The 17731-nt window shown below is 46.3% G+C and overlaps 1 protein-coding gene across 6 annotated transcripts in view; it reads right to left on the bottom strand.

The window, feature by feature from the left end:
* spag17 (sperm associated antigen 17) overlaps positions 1 to 17731 on the bottom strand; it is a 564758-nt gene that overhangs the window by 185805 nt on the left and 361222 nt on the right. For all 6 annotated transcript variants that reach the window (XM_070893521.1, XM_070893526.1, XM_070893524.1 and 3 more), the window contains 4 exons: positions 15785 to 15939; positions 13977 to 14168; positions 3402 to 3520; positions 2310 to 2440 (listed from right to left, as the gene is read on the bottom strand). In XM_070893521.1, the coding sequence (XP_070749622.1) occupies positions 2310 to 2440; positions 3402 to 3520; positions 13977 to 14168; positions 15785 to 15939 (597 nt within the window). The remainder of the gene's footprint in view (positions 1 to 2309; positions 2441 to 3401; positions 3521 to 13976; positions 14169 to 15784; positions 15940 to 17731) is intronic.

Genomic DNA, 17731 nt, shown 5'->3' with positions numbered 1-17731 from the left:
CAAAAGCCAAGAAAATGCCTTTGTAAAAGCGAGAAAATTTCTATGCTCAAACAAATTGCTTCTGTTGTATGATCCATGTAAGCGTTTGGTACTAGCATGTGATGCGTCATCATATGGCTTCGGGTGTGTATTGCAACAAGGTAATAATTTCGGGAAACTACAACCAGTTGCTTATACATCCTGGAGACTGTCGAAGGCCGACGGCGCCTACAGCATGATTGAGAAAGAAGCGTTAGCGTGTGTCTATGGGGTAAAGAAAATGCATCAATACCTGTTTGGGCTAAAATTCGAATTGGAAACTGACTATAAGCCACTTGTATCCCTGTTCTGCGAGAGTAAAGGGATAAATACCAACGCATCGACCCACATCCAGAGATGGGCGCTCACGTTGTCCGCATACAACTACGCCATCCGCCACAGGTCAGGCACAGAAAACTGCGCCGATGCTGTCGGTAGGCTGCCATTGCCCACCACGGGGGTGGAAATGGCGCAGCCCGCAGATCTAGCCATGGTTATGGAAGCATTTGAGAGTGAGAAATCACCTGTCACTGCCCGGCAGATCAAAACCTGGACAAGCCAGGACCCCTTATTATCTCTAGTCAAAAGCTGTGTGCTTCACGGGAGCTGGTCCAGTGTCCCAGTGGAAATGCAGGAAGAGATAAAGCCATTCCAGCGGCGCAAAGATAAAATGTCCATACAGGCAGTCTGCCTTCTGTGGGGCAATTGAGTAGTGGTCCCCAAGAAGGGCAGAGACACCTTCATCAATGACCTCCATAGTACCTACCCAGGCATCATAATGATGAAAGCGATAGCCAGATCCCACGTGTAGTGGCCCGGTATCTATGCGGACTTCGAGTCCTGCGTTCACAGATGTAATACATGCTCGCAGTTAAGCAATGTACCCTGGGAGGCGCTGCTAAGTTTATGGTCTTGTCCCTCCAAACCGTGGTCTAGGGTACATGTTGACTATGCAGGCCCGTTTTTGGATAAAATGTTCCTTGTGGTTGTAGATGCGTACTCCCAAGTGGATTGAATGAGAGATAATGTCGGCTAGCACATTCGCTGCCATTACTGAAAGCTTGCGGGCCATGTTCGCCACACACGGCTTACCCGATGTCCTGGTGAGCGACATGTTTTACCAGTGCTGAGTTCAAAGAATTCATGACCCGTAGCGGGATCAAACATGTCACATCTGCTCCGTTTAAACCCGCGTCCAATGGTCAGGCAGAGAGAGCAGTGCAAACCATCAAGCAAGGCTTGAAGAGGGTGTCACCTATCCTGAGTCCTGCTTAGCTACCGCACGAGACCCCACTCACTCACTGCGATCCCATCTGCTGAACTGCTCATGAAAAGAGCACTTAAGATAAGGCTCTCCTTAGTTCACCCTGATCTACATGAACAGGTAGAGAGCAGGCGGCCTCAACAAAGTGCATACCATGATAGTGCAAATGTGTCACGCGAGATTGAAATCAATGATCCTGTATTTGTATTAAATTATGGACAAGGTCCCAAGTAGCTTCCTTGCACTGTCATGGCCAAAGAGGGGAGCAGGGTGTTTTGGGTCAAACTTTCAAATGGACTCATTCACCGGAAATACTTGGACCAAATCAAACTCAGATTCAGGGACTACTCTGAGCAACCCACCTTGGACCCTACCTTTTTTGATTCCCAACATACACACCAGTGGCAACCTGCACCGCGGTTGACCACGAAGCAGAACCCATCATCCACAGCAGCCCTGCAGGGCCCAACACACCAGACAGCCCAGCAAGACCAGCTGCACAGCAGCCCAGCGAGGGCCCAACAAATGATTCAACAACACCAGCTTTCACACCGAGATGATCAACCAGGGCAAGAAGGGACCCAGATCGACTCACATTGTAAATAGTTACACTAGTGACTTTGGGGGGGGGGGGGGTGTTGTTATATATGTAGACTTGTATTTACTCTGTACAGCCACCAGAGGGCTCATCCCCTGGAATCCCAAGGGATCCCATAATCCCTTGGGAGCACAGGTATTTAAGGACGCTTCACAGGTTGGAGAGGCACTCTGGAGACCTGCAATAAAAGACTAAGGTCACACTTTGCTTTGAGCTCATAGTGTTCAGTCTGACTCTTTCTCCATACACAAGAATGACCACCTCTTGAAACAGGCTATTCACGCAGCCCTCAGCCTCACAGATGCACCACAGTGTCGCGTTTGCAGAGGAAGATATCTAACAAGCTCCAAAATTTGTCATTGTTCATGTGTTACAGATCAACTGACATCATTTCCAGCTGTCACCCTGCCTGTGTTCCTGTCTTCTGACCTGGAAATTCTGGTAGTTGCTCCTTCAGAACTGCAGTGGCTGGATTGGAGTATGCTCGATATAGGTATTCTTCTACATCATCAGATCGAAGTAGTTCAGTCCCTGAGCCATCGGCATGCAGAATAAAAAGTCTGCCAGGTAAAACAAAGCAACATTACATCATACATAAGCATGTCAATGGATACTTGAAGCACAGTACCTAAAACTACTAGAGATATAATGATGCAGATCAATGGTACACTGATATGAATCGTTACGACAGTGGAGTCACATGTTCAGTCTCAATATTGTTTAATTGTAAATCTCAATCACACAGTTGTGGGGACATGCCAAAAAGGAAGGAACAGTCATCACTGGCTTATCAAATATTTTTAACAGCTGGCAAGCAGCAATGGTGCAGGCCCAGAAGCAGATTGCCTCTTACTGTTTAGTCACTGATGGCACATGGCCTGGAAGAGCAAAGAAGTTGCAAGGAAATAGTGAGGTTTATATCTTCATAAAAATAATCAAAAGAAACATCCAGATTAGCAGATCAAGGAGCCTTATTCAGATTAACCATCAACATTCCATCAAATTGAAAGATTCTCACTGTGACTTTTAATTAGTTCCTCATTCTATATTTACGTCAGTGAAGGAATACAGCTTTGAATAAAAGATAATCAGCCAATTACAGTCCAACTATTCTCAAAAAATTGGAAGCAGCACAAAATTGGATCCAACGCGGGTTTAATGGACTAATCAATAAAATAAGTGATATTGCACCTTTAGTAACCTGGTCAAGCAGTGAATGCAACACAAAATGACACATGTAGTTAGAAGTTCAGTGTCAGCTAACGCAGTCATTTTTGACAGGCCTAGCTCGGGCTTGATCTGCAGACTATGGAACATAAGAAAGGCTGTAATGAGAAAAAGCTATTTGGGCCATATCCCTTCAATAGTCAACTTTGGCCTATTGGCCTTCATATACAACAGCTTCTTTAATCAGATATTTAATAATTAAGTTGTTTAACTTGGGTGTGGAGATTTATCTAACAAGCACTGGCTTATTGTTTAATATACATTTTTTGTGAACTTTGTAAATTGGTAACAAACCTTGGGGCATGTTTGTTATAAGTTTCTTGCTTAATCAAGTGGTCTTGGAATAAAACATCTTCCTCTCCCTTCAGATTGTCATTTAGACTGACAGAAAATGTATTCCCATCCACCATTACCTAGTGTATAAAAGTAAACATATACTTGAAACAACCTTGCAAAGTGCAATGCATGTAGATTTATACTTGTTACTGATAACAGCCAACTTCTTGATTATATATATATACATTAATGATAACAAATTAGGGTTATTCACTGTATCAGAAATCTTCATAATCTTAAAAACCTCAATAAAATTTCCTCTTAACCTTCTCTGCCTTACTCCTGCAGCCCCACAACCCACCTAATCTCACCGTTCCTTTGAGTCTGGTCTCTTGTGCATCTATTCTTCCCTATGCCCCACCTTTTGGTGGCTGTGCCTTCAGCTTTCTGGGCTCCATACTCCAGAATTCCCTCCCTAAACCCTTCCACTTCCTCTCCTCCTTCAGGTTGCACTTGTTAAAAGAAACAGGTTTTAAGGTGAATCCAAAGAAAGCTCAAGTCGGCCAAGAGGAGGTGCAGTTTCTAGGATTGACCATTAGAGCAGGAGAGAGAGCCATAGATGGAGCTAAGAGAAAGGCAGTCCAGGAGCTACCCGTTCCTAAGGACATGTCTGGAGTAAGGTCTTTCCTGGGAATAACGGGTTACTGCAGGGAAGTTATCGAAGGATATGCAGCCACGGCAGCTCCTTTGTTGAGGCTTCTTACGAAAGGAATAAAGTGGGAATTGAGTGAGAGTTGTCAGGAAACTTTCATTTGTTTAAAGGAGGTGTTACAGACAGCACCAGCGTTGGGAGAATAAATGGGGACCGGGACTTTAGTCAGGAGGTAGCAGCTACTGGGGACAGCTTGAGTGCAGTGTTACTCCAGGAGCGACACAGCAAGCTGTGACCGGTGGCCTATGCCTCCCGAGTTCTCACAGAAGTAGAAAAGAGCTTTTCAAATTGCGAGCAACATTTGTTAGCAACTTTTTGGACAGTAAAACATTTTCGGTCGCTCACAGGGTTAGCTACAGTGACTCTACTGACCTGTCACGCCCCAACACAAATGTTGCTGGACGGTAGGACGAAAGATGGGACAGTGAGCAGTAACAGGAATGCCTGCTGGACATTGTTGCTTACTCAGTTAGACCTGAAGGTAGAAAGGCTAGGAGAATCAAAGCTAGCCCCGAACGTGGTTTATCCGTGAGCAGCTCACGTGAGTTCAGTAGAAGGAGTGTGAGATGTCGATGTGGGATTCTGAGCAGGGGAACATCCAACAGGCAAAGACATTTATCTCGATGGGTCTAGTTCAGTGACGAATGGAGAGAGAAAAACAGGCTGTGGGATTTACATAGAAACATAGAAAATAGGTGCAGGAGCAGGCCATTCAGCCCTTCTAGCCTGCACCGCCATTCAATGAGTTCATGGCTGAACATGAAACTTCAGTACCCCCTTCCTGCTTTCTCGCCATACCCCTTGATCCCCCGAGTAGTAAGGACTTCATCTAACTCCCTTTTGAATATATTTAGTGAATTGGCCTCAACTACTTTCTGTGGTAGAGAATTCCACAGGTTCACCACTCTCTGGGTGAAGAAGTTTCTCCTCATCTCGGTCATAAATGGCTTACCCCTTATCCTCAGACTGTGACCCCTGGTTCTGGACTTCCCCAACATTGGGAACATTCTTCCTGCATCCAACCTGTCCAAACCCGTCAGAATTTTAAACGTTTCTATGAGGTCCCCTCTCACTCTTCTGAACTCCAGTGAATACAAGCCCAGTTGATCCAGTCTTTCTTGATAGGTCAGTCCCACCATCCCGGGAATCAGTCTGGTGAATCTTCGCTGCACTCCCTCAATAGCAAGAATGTCCTTCCTCAAGTTAGGAGACCAAAACTGTACACAATACTCCAGGTGTGGCCTCACCAAGGCCCTATACAACTGTAGCAACACCTCCCTGCCCCTGTACTCAAATCCCCTCGCTATGAAGGCCAACATGCCATTTGCTTTCTTAACCGCCTGCTGTACCTGCATGCCAACCTTCAATGACTGATGTACCATGACACCCAGGTCTCGCTGCACCTTCCCCCTTCCTAATCTGTCACCGTTCAGATAATAGTCTGTCTCTCTGTTTTTACCACCAAAGTGGATAACCTCACATTTATCCACATTATACTTCATCTGCCACGCATTTGCCCACTCACCTAACCTATCCAAGTCACTCTGCAGCCTCATAGCATCCTCCTCGCAGCTCACACTGCCACCCAACTTAGTGTCATCCGCAAATTTGGAGATACTACATTTAATCCCCTCGTCTAAATCATTAATGTACAATGTAAACAGCTGGGGCCCCAGCACAGAACCTTGCGGTACCCCACTAGTCACTGCCTGCCATTCTGAAAAGTACCCATTTACTCCTACTCTTTGCTTCCTGTCTGCCAACCAGTTCTCAATCCACGTCAGCACACTACCCCCAATCCCATGTGCTTTAACTTTGCACATTAATCTCCTGTGTGGGACCTTGTCGAAAGCCTTCTGAAAGTCCAAATATACCACATCAACTGGTTCTCCTTTGTCCACTTTACTGGAAACATCCTCAAAAAATTCCAGAAGATTTGTCAAGCATGATCTCCCTTTCACAAATCCATGCTGACTTGGACCTATCATGTCACCATTTTCCAAATGCGCTGCTATGACATCCTTAATAATTGATTCCATCATTTTACCCACTACTGAGGTCAGGCTGACCGGTCTATAATTCCCTGCTTTCTCTCTCCCTCCTTTTTTAAAAAGTGGGGTTATATTGGCTACCCTCCACTCGATAGGAACTGATCCAGAGTCAATGGAATGTTGGAAAATGACTGTCAATGCATCTGCTATTTCCAAGGCCACCTCCTTAAGTACTCTGGGATGCAGTCCATCAGGCCCTGGGGATTTATCGGCCTTCAATCCCATCAATTTCCCCAACACAATTTTCCGACTAATAAAGATTTCCCTCAGTTCCTCCTCCTTACTAGACCCTCTGATCCCTTTTATATCCGGAAGGTTGTTTGTGTCCTCCTTAGTGAATACTGAACCAAAGTACTTGTTCAATTGGTCTGCCATTTCTTTGTTCCCCGTTATGACTTCCCCTGATTCTGACTGCAGGGGACCTACATTTGTCTTTACTAACCTTTTTCTCTTTACATACCTATAGAAACTTTTGCAATCCGCCTTAATGTTCCCTGCAAGCTTCTTCTCGTACTCCATTTTCCCTGCCCTAATCAAACCCTTTGTCCTCCTCTGCTGAGTTCTAAATTTCTCCCAGTCCCCAGGTTCGCTGCTATTTCTGGCCAATTTGTATGCCACTTCCTTGGCTTTAATACTATCCCTGATTTCCCTAGATAGCCACGGATGAGCCACCTTCCCTTTTTTATTTTTATGTTTCTATGTTTCTATGTAACTCCTGTCTAAAGTATTTAGCAATATGGGCCAGGCGAGAGTTTAAGTCCTCAGACGGGAAGCCGTTGATGATGGCTCCTTTGTTAAAAGTCATTCTGAACGTCACAGGTAGGGATCAGAAGGATTACTACATCCAAAAGGTCAAAGCACACTCTACGACAGAGCCCAAGTGGAAAGGAATGAGAAAGCTGACACACTGGCCAAAACAGGGGCAGGTGAAGGGACACCTTGTGACCCAAATCACTGTGGACAGATCATGGCTGTAACAGGCAGAGAGGGACTGATTTAAAACAGGCTCAGCTATGAGATGCAGACCTTAGGAGAAGCGATTAGAGACAAGGTAGATGGGAAATCTGTAGCGGGACCTTTAGGAGCTGCAGACGTAGCAGTAAGACAGGGAATGCTATTTAAAGGAGACCGTTGGATCGTGCCTGGGCAGTGCAGGAAAGAATTCTTGCAGCTGGCTCATGGGGGTCCAGGGGCCGGACACGACGTGGAATAAAGTGGAGGCCGTGGGATGGTGGCCCGGGTTTATAAGCGATGTAAGGGATTGTCAGAATTGTCTGGTATGTGCTGCAAACAATCCAGACCCCCACCGGAGGAAGGCTCCATTGGGACACACGAGGAGAGTAGAGGGGCCATGGCAGTCTATACAGATAGATTTCATTGGGCCACTGACCACCTCAGGCAGGGGAAATAAATATTGCCTAGTGTTAGTAGATCTTTTCACAAAATGGGTAGAAGCTTTTCCTTGTAGGGCGGCCACTGCAGTAGTCACAGTAAAGATTCTGGTGCGAGAAGTATTTTCTCGATGAGGACTGTCCCGGATAGTGGAATCAGATTCAGGGAGTCATTTCACCAGAGTGGTAATGCAGGCCACCCTTAAGCTGTTAGGAATACAGGGAAAATGGCATATGGCGTATAACCCCCAATTGTCAGGTCCAGTAGCGAGGACAAACCGGACCTTAAAAGAGAGGCTTAGGAAGGAGATCGAAGATATCCCAAAGAAATGGGATGAGATCCTAACCCTAGTACTGATGAATCACTGAGCCAATCTCTCTAAATGTATAGGACACTCCCCGCAGGCGCTGATGATAGGGAGACGAATGAGGACTCCGACTCATATATTAGCACCAGTCCTGGCCGAAACGCAGGTTAAAGAGGTCACATGGGACAGGTTTGTCAGAGATCTGTATAATACTCTGAAGGGACTGCATTGGGAAGCAGCTAACAATATGGGCAGACAGCACCAGCAGAATAAACTGCTGCTGGAACCTCGGGTTACACAGCAATGGAGGGTAGGGGATCAGGATTGCTTTCCATCGGGCCTCAAGCTTTAACACATCCTAAATGATACTGTTCATATCCTCATCCACACCAATTACCCCTCACCATGCTGTACCGGCTCTCTGTACTCCAGCATGTTGACTTAAAAATTCTTGTTTTCACCTTCAAATCTATCTATGGCCTCACCTGACCATACCTTCATGATCTCCTCCTGCTTTACATACCCGTACACCTTCACTTCTCCTAAAACTTCAAGCTGCTCTTTTTGCTCCACCATTGGTGTCCACTCATTCAGGCACTATGGGCTGGACTTTCCACTTAGATCGCTAGGGCCCAAAAAATGGGCGATATTTCAGCTCTCAGGGTCGTTGGAAGATCGCCCATTTTTCGGATCGCTACTTTCGGCTTTTTTGGGGGGAAGTAATAGCCCAGCGATAGCTCAGTGATGTGAAATAGGCCTTAGTGATGTGAAATAGGCCTTAGTGATGTGGAACGGAAGGCTTCCCTAGCAACGACCTTTCTGCGCATGCGTTTTTTTTGCAAAGAAGGTTTTCTGCGATTCGGGAGGTCAGGGGTCATCCAGGCATGCGCAGAGGTAAGGGGAGAGAGAGAGAGGAGAGAGAGAGAGAAAGAGAGAGAGAGAAAGGCATTGGAGAGGAGAGAGTGAGAGCGAGAGTGTAGAGAGAGAAGATAAAAGCAATTTGTTATAAAATTATGTCTGGCCACGAGTGTGACAGTGGGCAGGAGGTGGAGGGGAGGAGGAGGGCAAAGTTTTTCTCGGATGAGGCGAATGAGGCCTTAGTAACTGAGGTACATAGCCAGTGGGGCCAACTAACCCGGGGTGGGCGTGGGAAACCTCCACCCTCGGGCCTACCGCAAACTATGGAGCGAGCTCGCCAACGTGGTCTCGGCAGCATCCAATGAGGCGAGGGGGTCGGGCCAGTGCCGCAAGCGCTGGAACAGCCTGGTTGCTTTGGCAAGAGTAAGTATTAAATAGATTGTACATTGTAATGATCCACATAATATGTGAATCTCCCGGTTTTAAATTAAGCTGGTTATTCTTGCATATAATCCCTGCTAAGATCTGGGCAGGGCTCGGAACCTGAGCCCTTAAGTCCTTTTAAGTCTAAATTTGGCACAATCTCCTTTTGGATTATATTGGTGGATGGGGCACGACTGAGCGATGAGGGATCCAGTAACCTTTACCCAGACTGTCAGTCTCTCCGGCTGCTGTCACTTACACAGTGAGCCAGCCTGGACTGGGGGAGAGCTGCCCTGGTTCACTGACTGTCCCGGGACACTTTCAGACATTAGCTCCAGTCAATCCCGAGCGGTCCTCATGGAGATATGGAGATTGTAGTCGAGATGTTTTGTGTCAAGCATTAGATGGTAAACACAATCTTATGAAATATTTTATCTGAATGTAGATGTTATAACCATGCATCAATTGTGGACACAAACCATATGAGCATATAACGTTGGAACCTGTTGTCTTTCCATGATGGTACCTTAGTTCATGCCATGCTCTTGTCGCGTTTGCAGAGGAAGATATCTAACAACCGAACGGAGGCACACCGGAGGAGGCCCTGCTCATTTGCAGCTGCTCACGGACCGCGAGGATCGTGCAGCGGCACTTGTGGGGACTCACAGTCGCTCGCCCACCACCCGTGGTGTTGCAGAACCCTCCCTTGCGACACGTGTGTAATGTGTAAAGCAGTGTTAATTCAAAGTAATGTAACGCCATTTCATTATAATATACAAATGATGTCATGCTATGCATGCAGCTTCTGTGCTACTCTCAGGTTAACAACATAAGAACATAAAAAATAGGAGCAGGAGCAGGCCACCTGGCCCCTCGAGCCTGCTCCGCCATTTGATAAGATCGTTGATCTGATCTGATGTCGGGCTCAGATCCACTTCCCTGTCCACTCCCCATAAACCTTCACTCCCTTATCATTCTGTCTATCTCTGCATCATCTCTCGGTCACATTAATTGTAGTAGTGCTGCTCCTCCTACGTATGCCAGTGCAGCACAAGAATCTTGCGTACCCTTCAGCTCTAATAAGATTAATAAGCTCAATTGTGTTTTGCAGGTCATACAGCTCCAGAGGTGCATAGGGAGGCCGCACCTGCACCTGAACCATTGCAGGTGGTCGTCACCATGGGTGGTGAGGAGGAGGAGGAGGAGGAGACCACCGAGCCAGAGGAGGAGAAAGTTATGGAAACCGAGGAGGATGCCCCTTGCATCTCTGAAAATGTTGTACCTGCGGCCACTTTGTCGTCGTCTTCGACAGAAGTAGTAGCATGACCAAGCGGCTTGCAGCAGGTGACTCCAAGGCGTACAGTGCCAACGCCGACCCCACGGAGGTTGAGTCAGCGAGGTCGGCACGCGCCGTGGCTGGCAGATCGATATGAGGGCATGTACAGAGTGTGCATGGAGAGCGTCGCAATAAGTCGTGAGCTCCTCCAGGCGTTTGATGGGTTGACGGGGAACATTGCCCGGATGTCCGCTCGCATATCGGAGGATATGCAGCTGATGATCAGGGAGATGCGTGAACAGACTGTCGCCATCCATGCCTAGCGGCATGCGAGACGACACTGCACTCCAAGGTGCCGTCCCACCAACCGCCAGCACAGATGCGAGTCAGGAGGAAGAACTTCCTTCTGGCTCGGAAGTCGTTTCGTCAGAAACATCTTCTCCTCCTCCACCCCCTGAGAGGATCCTGCCACCGGCACCTCCCCCGCCCCCCCCCCCCACACAGCAGGAAATCTTGAGGTCGTCTACTGCAAGTCGTTCTGGTGCCGTTACTCGGGGATTAAACCGGGATGCTAAGATACGGGAGGGTACAGGATCTGGAGGGAAGCGTGGCCGCAGGTAGGGAGGGGGGTGTTTTATTGTTGTAGGTTCTTTTTGTTGTTGCTGTTTTATTAATTTATTGTTGGGTGATTGTTGGGGGTGGGGATTGGGGGAGGATGTTACAGTTGAAAAAAAAGAGTTAAATTGTTAAATTATTTAAAAAATGTATTGAATTTTACAATTGTTGTGCAGTGTCTTCTAATAACATAAGGCAAGGATGTAATGTAACGCAACTGCAAATGTTGTTTTTCCGTAACTGTAACTGTCACCAATGTAAGTTCATGCAAAGTGTTCATTTATGAGCTGCTGACGCAAGAGTTTTGCAGCTGCGTAACTCCCACGGGGCTTTTCTAGTCTCGCAGGGGTGGGCATGGGGGCATGGGTTCATCGCCAGGCTGATTGTCCTCCCCGAGGTCCTCATCATCCTCCTCCTCCTCCTCCTCCTCCTCCTTGTCTACCTCTTCCGCCTCCACTCTCTCCTGAGGTGGACCGGCAGCCCCATCTGACAATTGTTGTCCTCTCCTTATAGCTAGGTTATGCAACATGCAGCACACCACAATAAATTCAGCGACCTGGTCAGGGTGGTATAGCAGGCTGCCTCCAGAGTGGTCCAGGCATCTGAAGCGCTGCTTCAGCATTCCAATTGTCTTTTCGACAATATTGCTTGTAGCTATATGGCTTTCATTGTAACGCTTCTCGGCTTCCGTCTGGGGATTACGCAGGTGGATCATGAGCCAGCTGGCAAGGCCATATCCTTTATCCCCCAGCATCCAACCGTGACCTTGTGGCTGACTGTTTAACAGGTCAGAGACAGTGCTCTCACGCATCATGGATGCTGCCTGGAAAATTCGCATTTACTGCCATGATTATTTGGTTGTGGTCGACAACGAGCTGCACATTCAGGGAGTGGAATCCCTTTCGGTTACGAAACACCTGTAAGGTTACACATTTTCACGATCAAGGCACAGCAAGAGGCCATTGACTAAAATGGTTTAAAAGAAACCTTTGGAATTGTTGGACTGGAAAAAGGGCGCCAGTCTGGGGCAAGTGGTGACTCATCACTGATTAATGCAATTTCTGCGGTCAGGAGCTAGACCTGATTAAACATCGAGACAAAAGGTTTGATACAATCAAACAGAGGAGCCCCTGGATTAATTGTCTGGAGGGGGAAAACCAGTTCCCTATGGAGACTATAAGTCTGCAAAAACCCAGGATAACAAAGGATCCCACAAGGCGTGCATTCTTGGATTACAGGGCACATAAGATAAGGAGTTATCTTTTGCCCTGTCGATTCCGTGCGGAAATTGTGGCCATCCAAACAGATCCAGACCCATCATCACAGCCACCAAGACTCATCCAGATGCATTAACTGAAAGGCAGCCCAGTAGGAAATGTGTGTAATCAAATGGATATATATGTAAGAGCTGAGAATAACAGCTCAGGTTGAGAAGGAGAACATCAGATCAACAAGCAGGTCGAGAAGGAGAACATCAGATCGACAAACAGAACGAGAAGGAGAACATCAGATCGACAAACAGAACGAGAAGGAGAACATCAGATCGACAAACAGAACGAGAAGGAGGGAACGTCGGCGAAGAACAGCAGATCAAAGGAACGACCACGAGCCTACAATCGACAAAAGCAGCAACTGGCTGGATGGGTGATTGTATGACTTCAGTCAATTCTCGAAGAAGTCTTGTTCTGTAATTTTTAATTGTTTTTTGTGTAATAAACTAACAATTGGGTTTAAGCCTAAACTTTCTATTATATGGAGTCCTTCCTGTAATTCCCGAGGTCTATGAAGCAAAGTAGAGTAGAAAACGAACACCCTACAAATCCTGTAAAGGTGCTCTCAGGGTGATGTGCATACAGTCTATTGCTCCCTGCACCTTGGGGAAGTGTGCTATTCTCGAGAAACCCAAAGCCCTCCTGGTCTGTACCTCCCTGGTCATAGGGAAGCTTATAAAGTCCATCCTGTGTGTGTAAAGGGCTTTAGTCACCTGTCGAATGGAGCAATGTGTGGCGTGCTGAGAGATACCATAAATGTCGCCAGCTGAGGCCTGAAAGGTGCCCGATGCGTAGAAGGAAAGTGCCGCAGTAACCTTTACCTCAACGAGCAGTGCGGTCCTGATAGCTGATGGTGCTGGTAGACTGTAGATCTCCCTTAATTAGTTGGCATATCTCAGCGATGGCCTCTTTTCGGAAGTGCAACCTCCTAAGGCACGTGTTATCAGATAAGTTTAGGCATGATTGCTTTTCCCTGTAAGTTCGTCAGGTGTAAGGTCTTCTCCTCTGCATCAGTCTGCCATCTCTTTGATTGGGCACATCAATAAACCCATCTTCATTCTCCAGCATGTGATTATTCACCAACAACGTAAAGAAGTTACAGACCCCATCACTATTGCTATAAATGCCCTAAATTTTGTCCTCAATAAATAGAAATGTGAGCAGATGATTGCCAAAGAGTCAGTAAGACCCTTAAAATAACTCTCAAATTATTTCTCCTGATAAGCCCCTTCTTCAAACAGCCTCTCACTTCCTCAGACGCTCAAAATGGCATCCGTAGTGCCAAGTCCTGCTGAACAGTGCCAGTTGGGAGCAGCTTTTCTCCAGCGATCTTCTCGGCGAGCGATCATCCCGGCGATGTGTGGGTGATGTGCTGAAAGTTGCAGTGGGTGATCACCTCGGCGCTGTGAAATTCTTGTGTGTCGAAAGTTGGGCCAAAAACAACACAGCCATGATAAGATGCAAGGCGAGTGCAATGCCCATCTCTCTTTAACCATGTTTAATTATAATTATATTTCTGCCTCAGTTATTTTATTAATTTTGCTTCTTTTGTTCCTTTACAAGAATTTCAACCTGTATCATCAGCTGAACTGGATCTCCATCTTTATTTTATGCGGTGGGAGTAGGGGGAGAAAAACCTGGATGAATAGGGAACTATTGTACAAATTATGAATTGTATACTATATCACCTGGAAAAGATTTCCTTCGGGATCCATGACCTCACAAATGACCGGTGAGGTATATTTCATAAAATAGGCACCAGGTTGCAGTTCCATGTGGCTGATAGTAGGATGTGTCATGGCATCATTATTTGTTCCTGATGTGTACACAGCAGAACCATCCTGATCTATTAAAAGGCACCCAACACTTGCTGGAAAAACCTGAAATGCAAATAGCAGATTCAAAGCAAGCACAATAGAGATTTCAGTATTTAAAAATCTTTGAGAGCCTTAAGAAACTTTGTTTTAGCCAGTCCACAAAGCACCATCAATTTACATCTACGACTTAATTTAACTATACTTTAAAGGTGTCAGGACTCCACTTGATTAAATCAGAAAGAATAAATATACTAATAGAATAAATACGAAATAGGCACTTAAAATGGGACACATTTGGAGAATTTTAGGTACAAAACTCCTCAAAAATACTATTTGAAAAAAAACATAACATTCACATCCTTGTCCAATTGTGGTGCTGAAATTTCTTCTGTTACTTGTATTATATTAGATATTGTGCTGACATTGAAACATTACATAGCAATACGACTGAAACATAGCCCTAGAAAGGCAATACATGTCAAATGAGGCCGGTGGCAGGACCAAGGGAAATTGGTACATTGGCCTTATCTTTTTATTACCAGAGAGCTACAAGTCCCAGTCGTGGCCCGAGGCAGCTCACCGATCTGGGAAAGCAAGATTGACCGGCTCCCATTTTAATGTGGAACCAGGAGGACCGCTCCTGCACCTCCGAGCTCAAGGATAAGATAAGTAAAAAATAAAAACATACTTTTCTGGAGGCAGCCTCCAGAGGTCCCTTTAAGGGACTAAGGGCCAAGCGCTTACAAATACTGATCGCATCATGCATAGCATATGATGCAATCAGTCGCTAACAAACTCTGCAAAAGGGGGCCTGACTCAGGGGTGGGGAAGCAATTGGGAGAGGGGCGAGCGGTCACCGGCAGTGGCCTGCAAATTTAACTGTGCTCCTCTCGGTTCCACATTAAGCTAAGTAAAAAAGTTACAACTTGTCTTTTGGGAGGCAGCCTTCAGCTATCCCTTTAAGAGTTGCTGGTTTGACTGCCAAGTGTCTGAGAATACTGACCACAGCATTCACGGTGCATGCTGTGGTCAGTCCTAAAGAGTTTTGCAAAGGGGCCTGAATCATGTGTTAGGTTGTCCATTTGCATATACCGTGTAGGAACCTTTACCAATATTGAGGCTGGTGCAGTGCCGAATGCGTGGTTTGTGTGCACGACGCCTGCTACATTGGATGCTTAGGCATCATTTTATGTCTATATAATGTCAATATAGCATCAATTAATATAGCATTAATTAATTTCAAAGCCACAGTCTTTTTGGTTGTTCTTTTCCCTTTTATACTTAAATTATTGCAGACAGTCTGTACGAATAATGATAAGATTTTAATATTAAATGATCTCAGCCATGACACTATCCCATCTTTCCTGAAATTTCATGATTGACTCCAACCCATCCTTCAGTCTTTTTTGAAACAGTTGAGAAAAAATAAACCTATCCTCATCACTTGGTTTTTCAAATAAACTCAGAATACAGATGAAAGGCAACCATGAATGAATTATTTAAAGCATTGCAACCACTATACATGTTACCATAGTCTATTCTTTTCATAAATAACCAACTTTTGGCTGCACCAAAATATGGAATTAAAACAAGCTACATGACTGAATAATAAAATTTCTGCTTTGGTTAAATGTTCATTTAAAAAAAATAAACAAAAATTAATATCGTTGCCATATTACCTGGTACATCCCCTGTGGTTTGGCGATGATGGTTGTACCATTCCCAAACACTGCACAACATGTGCCGTCTTCCCAGTTCATTAAAACAGTGGCAAATCCCACGCACTCTACCTTTATGCACTTTACGTGCCTAGTCACTTTATGTGGGATTTCCGCTGTGAAAAAATACACAACCATTTAAGGGGCTTAGTTGCATTTGTGTTTAAATATAATTTTATAATCAGAATTTTATATTAGTTCTCAGATTCTAAACATGGATAAAAATTATCTTGTGGGATTACAGGAGGGGGATTATCCTCTTTGGGGGTGGACTTCCAGAGGAGTGGGACTTCCGCCTGCCCTTCTGTATCTGATCTACCCCAGCACTGACCCATTTTCCTGAGTCAGAGGTCATTAAATATCCCAGTGAGATTCCAGCATCCAGTACCTTTCATAGTCTTGTGAGCTGTACTCACCCTTGATTCTCTTGCAAGATCATTGAACCTCTTTCTGCATTAATCGCAAGACCGAGGGGTGGTGCAGATGGCACTGAGCCTTTCAATCATCTTTATACAGACCTGCTTTACTGTGGCGTTTGGGGTGCTTTTGTATCTTCTGGGGAACAGTTGCTTCCCTCCTGGCCCAGACTTCATCCACTAGGATCTCCAGAGAGGTGTCAGAAAAGCAGGGGGAAGATCTTCTATTCATTGCAGCAGCCAGGACGTTGTCAATCGTGCAGAAATAAAAAATGCAAGCAGAGCATCCAACCTCACTTTAAGAGGTGCATCCTCCCTTTAAATACGCCTCGTGAGTTACACTGGAAATTGTGTGTGACAGGTGGCCGAGGTGCCGGATTCCCAACGCAATTGGGAGGCTAGCCAGTCAGTCAAATGTTTAATAAGGCCTGAGAGTTAAAATTGCCTAGGCCTCATGCTGATGACGTCATGAGTTCTTCCTGCTCATCCCTCCCCCCCGCCCACCCAATTCATGCCAGGGTTAAATTCAGCCCTAAGGACTTTATTCTGTCATAGACTGAGAACATGAGCTTATTTTCAGATACAAGTTGTCTGTAAAACATATTGGCCCAGAATGTTTTGAAAAAATAACAGCGTCGGAACATATTGCCTAGTATCGCATATACAATGAACAAACTTCTATTTTATGTCATTCATGCACTTCACCGTTCTCTGCTGGCGAAGGTGGAAAATTGTAGCCTTCTGGTTCTGAATAAGCACTGGGAAGCAGAATTTCAGAAGGACGAGCTGAACAATCTCAGTTTTTCCCTTCGTCAAAGTGAATGCTACACTATTGCACAATATGACATTATGCTGCCTGACTGAGAGCTGAAGTAACTCATCCAATAGAGACAAAGCAAGTTTGGAGGACACGTTTCGGCATCAGGTGAAAACGGCACACCTCCGAGACTTACGTGACCTGCCTGGGCTCGAAGGTGCGGCGGAATATTTTGCTGCAATTCTCCGGTCCTCCTGGACCGTGGCGTGGCGCAGTCTTTCTGGGGTGGAGCAAGCTGCAGGTGGGCGGGGCTAAGCCCCTGCGTGTCTGAAGACTGCCGGCTTCGTTGCGCGTGCGCGTTGCAACTCTGCGCACTGGCTCAGCAGGGCGTTTTTCCCCTGTCTGTATCAGAATGGTGTGGGTACGGGGGAGGGATGGAGGAGCGTGGAAAGGGGGCACTGGGAAGGTGATTGGTGGGGGAGAAACATGGGAAGGGATGGAGGAGCGAGGCAAGGGATGGAGAAGCGAGGCAAGGGATGGAGGAGCGAGGCAAGGGATGGAGGAGCGAGGCAAGGGATGGAGGAGCAAGGCAAGGGATGGAGGAGCGAGGCAAGGGATGGAGGAGCATGGGTTGGGGGGCACTCGAAATGATCGAAGGGCCGGAGGAGAGAGCAGGGGTGCCTCCGTCCAGCCTCCCCCCCCCCGCCGCGTTCAGCCCCACCCCTCCACACACCC

This window comes from Pristiophorus japonicus, chromosome 11 (assembly GCF_044704955.1).
Source record: "Pristiophorus japonicus isolate sPriJap1 chromosome 11, sPriJap1.hap1, whole genome shotgun sequence".
Classification (NCBI taxonomy): Eukaryota; Metazoa; Chordata; class Chondrichthyes; family Pristiophoridae; genus Pristiophorus; species Pristiophorus japonicus.
The sequence above is the reverse complement of the archived record's forward strand: the minus strand, read 5'-3'. Positions and strand labels throughout refer to the sequence as shown.